The 7,716-nt window shown below is 40.7% G+C and overlaps 1 protein-coding gene across 1 annotated transcript in view; it reads left to right on the plus strand.

Annotated features, from left to right (window-relative positions):
- CNTNAP2 (contactin associated protein 2) overlaps positions 1-7,019 on the plus strand; it is a 1,777,718-nt gene extending 1,770,699 nt beyond the window's left edge. Inside the window, exon 26 of the mRNA XM_034648877.1 lies at positions 1,753-7,019. Within this exon, the coding sequence (XP_034504768.1) occupies positions 1,753-1,952 (200 nt within the window). The 3' untranslated portion in view covers positions 1,953-7,019. The remainder of the gene's footprint in view (positions 1-1,752) is intronic.
- The last annotated feature ends 697 nt before the right edge of the window (positions 7,020-7,716 follow it).

Consider the following 7,716-nt stretch of genomic DNA (forward strand, 5'->3'; position numbering starts at 1 on the left):
AGGAATGAAAAAACATTTTCATAGCGTACAAAGGGCTGAAAGATTCTCAGGATCATCACAACTGATAAGTAAGCACAGATTTATTCCAGATATGCTTAGATTATGCTCAAGTCACCAAACTAATCCAGTTCCTTAGGAAAAATGAATGCTCAAACTTTTATCTGTTTTCCTAAAACTATTTTTTCATTTCAGGAGAAGCCTTCCCGGTTCCTTTCTATAGTAAATCAGATTAATTCTTCTGATATCATGAAGTCAAATCAAATTTGACTTACAAACGAATTTTCCAAATCCATTTATTAGTTCTTATTCTTACTGTGCTGACAGCTGGCATCATTTTTTATATATATATATTACTAGGGAGGAGGGAAAGGGACAAAAGCACCCTACTTCTGTTGAGATCTATATATATCTCTCAACATCTTTCTTTACCCAATACCATGATTGTTTTATTGTTTTACCTTTATATTTAGCCTTGAGATGGCAACATACATCCTGCAGTTACTTCTTTTTTTGTTTTTCAAAATTATGTTGGCTATTTTGGATCTTTGCATTGTTATATAAAATTTAGAATCAACTTGTAGATTTCTACCAAAAAAAAAAGTTTGCTGTGATTTTCGGTGGGATTGCATTAGATCTGTAAATGGATATCTAAACAATATTTAGTACTTCAGTTCTTAAACATGGTCTCTCCACCCATTTATTGACATCTCTAATTTCTGTCAGTGAGGTCTGATGGTCTTGAGTACACAGCCTTGAACAGCTGTATTCAGGTTGTTTTATTATAAATGGTATCATTTTATTACTTTTTAAAATTCTTATTACTTTATTACATTTAATGTTTTTCCAAGTATTTCTTGCTAGTATATAAAAACACAATTGATTTTTGTATGTTGACTTTGTATCCTGTGACCTTGCTAAATTTACTGTTAGTCCTAGAAGCTTTTTTTTTTTTACATATTCCTTAGGATTTTCTACAATCATGTCACTTGAGAATAACGAAATTTTTTACTTCTTCCCAATCTGCATTTTTTATTTCTTTTTTATTCGTTTTATTGCACTGGCTCGGGGCTTCCAGTGTACTGAGAGAGCTGACATTCTTCCATTGTTCCGTATTTTAGAGAAAATCTGTTTATTCTTTTAGTATTGAGTAAGGTATTAGCTGTGGGTTTCTCATAGATGCCCTTTCTCAGGCTGAGAAAGTTCCCTCCTACTAATAGTTTCTGAGACGCTTTATAATGAACTGAGGTCGAAGCTTGCCCTGTGCCTTTTCTCCTGTATTTCTTCAATGTGGCAAATTACATCGCTTTATTTTTTTAATGTTAAACCGATCTTGCATTCCTGGAAGTAACACCACTTCATCACAATATATTCTTTCCCCTGATTGCTAGATTTGCTTTGCTAGAATTTTATAGAAGAGCTCTATTGCTCTGTAGTTTTGTTTTCTTGTGATGTATTTGTCTGGTCTTGGTATCAGGATAATGCTGGGCTCCTACAACAGGTTGAGCAGTATTTCCTCCTTGTCTCATTGTCTATCAATTCCTAAGAGAAGAGCACTGAAATTTCCAAATGTCACTGTGAATTGCTCTCATTTCCTTTCAGCCCTGTCCATTCCTGTTGCTGTTGTTTCGGAGTGTTGTGTTTTGGGGGGGGGAGGGTGGTGTTTGAGAGAACCTGGGGGCCGTGGGGAAGGGGGTGTTGGAGGGATGGGTACAAGGGCTGTTTAATCGCCGGTGCTTCTCCTGTCTCCCCCAGGCGTCATCGCTGTGGTGATTTTCACCATTCTCTGCACCTTGGTCTTCCTCATCCGCTACATGTTCCGCCACAAGGGCACCTACCACACCAACGAGGCAAAGGGAGCAGAGTCAGCAGAGAGCGCCGATGCTGCCATCATGAACAACGACCCCAATTTCACAGAGACCATTGACGAGAGCAAAAAGGAATGGCTCATCTGAGGGGTGGCTATTTGGCTGTGGGGGAGGGAGGGGCGAGTTACTAGGGAGGAGGGAAAGGGACAAAAGCACCCTACTTCATACTCTGGAGCACATCCTTAAAATATCAGCACAAGTTGGGGGAGGCAAGCAACAGAAAATTCTGGAGATGAATTGCCACCAAAAAAAAAAATACTTTTTAATATTTCTTTATAGCTGAGTTTCCCCTTCTGTATCAACTCAAAATAACATAAAAAATGCTTTTAGAGTTTAAGAAATGGTTGAAATTTGTAGGTAATACCGTCTTATTTTGTGTGTGTTTAGAGGTGTTCTAAAAACCCATGGTAACAGGGCAAGTTTTCTACATTTTTAAGAGCCCTTAGAATGTGGATATTTTTTCTTGAGAAAAGCTGATGCACACGGCCTCCAGCATTCTCTTCCTTTTGCATATAGTCAATTTTTAATGGGCTATCTTAGTAACTAGTTCGTGTTCATACAGTATTTCTTTTGGTGTCCTGTAAATTGAAAAAGGAAAGGAAGGGAAGAAGAGAAGCTATTATTTGCCACTTCTTAAAGAGCCCTCAGTCTGTGCCGGTTCTCTGAGAGTTCCCGCCTGAAGCAGTTAAAGGAAGAGAGCATGTGGCCCCTGCTGTGTGACAACAGAACCAGCACAACGGAGAGAAGCATTAAGAACCTTGGGAAGTCATTTTATATTGGGATTGTTGGTTTGCTCTTTCATCAAATTCTACAGGCTAGTACTGTTCCTCGTGCGTAGTCCTAGACCTATTCACTCTCTGTGACTGTCAGCTATAATCCAGTGGTGATCAGCTGTTACAAAAGGTTTCTCCTCTGCTTTACCTGCAACATGTTCGGTTACATTGTATGGGGGGGGAAGCACCTCAATGGGGAATTAGAGCCAGATGTTATGATTTGTTTGCTCTGTTTCTTTTATAGTTGTAGCAAGAGTATGGACACTCTCTAGTGAATGCATAAATTAGGTTGCTCTTCTTAATTTGCTTTAAATCTCTAGTTTTGAAGCCCCTGTGACAAAATCCTAGTAGACCAGGTCCTCTGAATGGACATACCACAATAAAGCCAAGTTATGCTTGCTACCATTATTGCTTTACTCGGAATCGTATGGAAAACACTGCCATACTTTACATCATCTCCATGTGCTACTGTCCCATCCTGAGTAGACACACGGCACACTGCCGCGACGCAGGCACGACTGTGACAGATACGTTTCAGCCTCAGGTTCATCACAAACCCGAGAACTGATTGTTGCTTCTCAGTGAGTGGACGCACGTAGCTGGCCACACCTCAGTCTGATCGGGAATCTTGACCATTAGCTCCTTGATTTTATTTAAAAATGATACTTTGTGTATGAACAAATGGGACAAATCTCCTATTGGAGCATCCAAAAAAATAATTTCATTTATTTATTTGTAAAAATTACACAGAAGTTATTTCTAGAATGACTACCATTTATGATCATTATAGTTCAGGCTCTTAATAAGTACTTTAAAAATTTTTTTTTCAGACTCCCAACATTTTGAGGAATTAAAAAGGATCCCTTTTTTCCTTCTTCTTCTGGAAGGGGGTAAGATGAGGTCAAAAAGGTATTGTTGCTCTTTTTCTGACAGTGTGCCTCAATGATGAGGAAATTCTAGTTTGTTAGGCTTATGTATACATATTTTTCAAAATTCTCGGTATGCCTAACTTATTGGGGGATCTCAGCTTCTTGGGTGATGAAAAATATTATCTAGAGTTGCCAATGGCATGTTGTACCAGTACGTGAGACACATTCCAAAGGAGACACTGAACCAGTTAATTCCCATTAGAGTCAAGGTAACAGAACTGAAGGGAATCCCCTTTTACAGTTGCCGACCTCAGCCACCATCATGAACACCCTTAACTTGAAAAGGTCTTGATCATTATTCCGTAATACACATTGTTAAATGAGAAGTATGTGGTATGACTAAACAGCTGAACAATGTAACATTTACGAATGACATATTCAAAACAAAGGCTATTTATTTAACCAAGATGACTACCATGAAGGCTTCTTTCATGTGTTGTCAAATTACAGAAGCAAATTTTAAGCATTATGTTTAGTAGGAATGTTTCTGATTTTTCAAACCCATTTTATAGGAATTACTTTTACACTTAACCAATAATGCCAGATGAAAATTGATTACTTCATGCATTTCCCATGATAGCTTTAATCTTTATGCATTGTCTCTGCACTTTCCCTTTCTTCCCAAAGTGATTAAGGGGTCGAAATGATCAAAAATAGCCCCTGACACTAAAATGTTCTCACCCTTTCTGTTCTCTCTCTTCTCCCCATTTTCCTGCCACAAAAGGTGAAAAATAAAACCCAACACTACTCTCACCAAATTTGCAAACCCAGGGCACTGGAACGACTAGAGGGATCAGTGGGTCTCCCATGTCACCCTCATTAAGACTTACGTAGGACACAGTCCCTGCCCTTTAGGGGGTTACAGTCTGGCCAGCAGATAAGACACCAAAAGGTGGTGGATAAGGTATTAAGTAACTAAGTTAAGTGCCAAGTGAGTGCTACAAGTCCTCGGCTTCTCTTTGGAACTGTGCTCTTCACCAAAAGTCCTAAGTGTCTCTGTGAAGGCCATATCCAGTACATTCTAAATGGTAAATAATTTATGTGAAGATAAGGAAGCATCTCTTTTTTCCAGCTCCTTCCCTTGAAAGCTCAGCACAGTGCAGCCTGGACCGCCATGACATTGTGACCCAAAGCAAGATTTGTCAATCAGCCCACACAATCTTGAGCTCTTCTATCCCAGGACATGATCAGTCGAGTCCAAAGAGGCTGGTGGTGGCCTCTTTAAATAATAAGAACAGACTAAACATAAACCAAAAAAGAAAAATTTTTAGAAACAAGAGGCTTCTGTAAAGTTTCAGGAGAAGCTGGTGGCTGACCAAGTGTGGTTGGTGCAGGAGGCATCCTCTGTGTATAAAGCGTCTAGGTTTTGGGAAGGTGGGAGCAGGGCTTTGAAAGCAAGATCAGTGCCATTCTCAGCTCTCAAAATAACGTGTTCCCCAGCGCCCAAGGAAACTAGCTGAGGAGGTAAGAAATTATATTTCAAGTTCTGCTCTGAACCTTCTTAATCCAGAAGGCTATGTTTCCCCTTGTGACTTTCAACCAACTGCTCAAAAAAAAAAAAAAAAAAAAAAAGAGAGAGAGAGAGAGATACTTGTTCTGTGGAAGTTTTTATTAAGAAGCTAGAAACAAGGGTTCGGAGTGCCTTTGTTGGACAATTTCCTACTGGCCTGCGTTTGCTAAACAAGCATCCTTTAATAACAGGAGCAGGGATTCAGAGGCACAGGAAAAAGAATTGGCATGAGCCAAAGAGGAGATCTTAGGTTATTGCCGAGTGCCTGTGGAGCAGCCCCCAGAACCCAGCAGAAAGCTGGGCACCAAGACAAACCATAGGAAGAATCTACAGACAAAGTAGCTACCAGATATGAAAATGCGGTGTCAGTGTTTGTCCAGGAGAAACTTTTATTTCCTTCTGTAACAGGATCTGTTCTTTTCAATCCTCCCCTTTGCTCTTTTTCTCCCTTCCTTTCTTGTATGGTGTAAACATTTTAATGGTCCCTTCGTGCCTCCACACGGTAAGCACCTGATTTAAGACTCTTAATATTGTTTCCTTTTCATCATCCCGTCAACCGGTTTTCAAAAAGAGAGGCAGCAGTTATTACACTGAATTCCAGTTAGGCAGCCAAAATAGGCCCTACGTTACTAGGGCCAGTAGAACGAACTCATCCTGAAACAGAGGAGAAACAAACAGCATGTCTAGCTGACTTGGGCTAAAAACAATGGGCGCCATGTTTAAAGCGATGTCTTGGTGATGGTGGACCCTGAGAATCAGCTGATAGAGTCCTAACCCTTTCTCTCTCCCTGACTTGCTACGTGACCTTGGTCAAGCCACTGAACCTCGGTCCCTCTTTGCCCTGTATTGAAGATACAGTTGTTTCGCCTACTTAATAAGACAAATTGTGAAGTGCCATTGCTTCTTGACGGCAGGAGACTTTGACCCCCACATATAAAGGCCCAAGTCAGTGGAGCCTACTTGAAGACTTACTTTCTGGCCTGTGGTTCTTAGTCCCACTGAAGAAACAACGTGGCCACATCTGGGAGTGTGCATATATAGGATGCAATTGCTGTACAACTGTTCAGTTATTAATCCAGGAGATGCCCAAGAGCTAACCTGTCAACCCTGGGAGATGCGACAGCCAAAGGCCAGAGAAATCAGAACTTCCTGTGCGCAAAGTCCCAAGTTTCCACCCAGATGTGACTGGCAGCTTACACACGCCGCTGGAGCCGCCGGGCCGGCTCACACATAAGACAACACGAGAAACAAATACGATTATTTTGCATAGCCTAGTGGCACCATCCCTACGCCACACATACCCTGCACGATAATGTTGGTGACTGTAGACTAGATTTCTTTCATAGCAGTATTTTCTGGATACTGGTGGTACGTAAAACTCATTGTCAATGAAATAGGGAAACCATATTAAAAAGTTGATTGTCTCCCGTGGAGCGAAGACTGGCAGAAGGTAGTAAAGAAACTGAGTACACGGGAACTCATATCCAACACACATTTACAAGTTCACTTTCAGATGAAAATGTGCTTCCAGAGTGGGTTTACGAAGATAGTCTGCAACGTTTCCAAGGCTCGGTTTATTTTAAATAGCAACTGCTGGGTTCTAACGTGGCTATGAAGACATCCCCTCAAGCAGGCCAAGAAACCATTCGGATGTTACTGATTCTAAGTTCACTTGGGTTTTTACGTTTTTTTCAGTGAGCATGGTGACTGCGGAGGTCAGGGTCAGGGAAAGCTGGGCTAAGTACTCTTTCTGTAAAGTCGATTAGGACTCCACCCTGTGAAATGACACAAAGTTCACTCTCTAAAAGCAACAGCATGTAACAGAATGGAAGAAGGAAACTGTGTATGTATGCCTAATATTCTTTGTGAATGTCTTTCATTTAACTGAAATTATATTAGAAACCAGATTGATAAATAAAAAATCCAAAATAGTTTTAATTATCCTAAAAAGCGATCCTTTGTGTTTTGTTCCACATGATTCTCTTAGAAGCAATTTTCAACCTTCAGCAAAGAAAGTTCCAAGCACTGAATTATACATCTGTTGGGGATCTAATCTTCCCCAAAGTTGCAGAGATGCAGTCGCTCCTCACAGAGGGGTCTTCGGCAGATGTCTTCATTATTAACCTTTTCTGGCCACCGCCCCCCCCAACCTCCCTGGTTTTCTTAAAGTAGCATAATGGCTATTGGCTTCGTGTTTTGGATTAATTTACACAGAGCTTGATAAAATGTGGTTAGAGTTAAGTGATGTCCAGAATACATTCTGAGCCTTGTTTGGAATGAGGGAGTAACACTGGATACCGGACAAATGGATTCAGGCCAGTCAACTAGACAACAGAAATTTACGTGTCTGGAGGCTCGCGTCTTTTCTAAATGCACGTGCATTAAAAGCCATGGTCCTAAGTTATTACTCCCACTTGCTGCTGTTCAGTTAACATTGGGAAACCATTTGCTTTTAATCAATTCTCAGTGAAGCATTTAAATGTACACCAAATAAGTGTGAGGTCCAGTTAAAAGCCCAGCCTCTCTGTTCTTTAGCAATTCCCAAGGCCAGCCTACAGAATCGACCCTCCAGTCTTCCAGAAAGTTATGCCATGAGGTTCTTGGTAATGATCCTGCTTTACGACTGTGACCCAACAGGT

Source organism: Ailuropoda melanoleuca, chromosome 1, assembly GCF_002007445.2.
Source record: "Ailuropoda melanoleuca isolate Jingjing chromosome 1, ASM200744v2, whole genome shotgun sequence".
Taxonomy (NCBI): domain Eukaryota; kingdom Metazoa; phylum Chordata; class Mammalia; order Carnivora; family Ursidae; genus Ailuropoda; species Ailuropoda melanoleuca.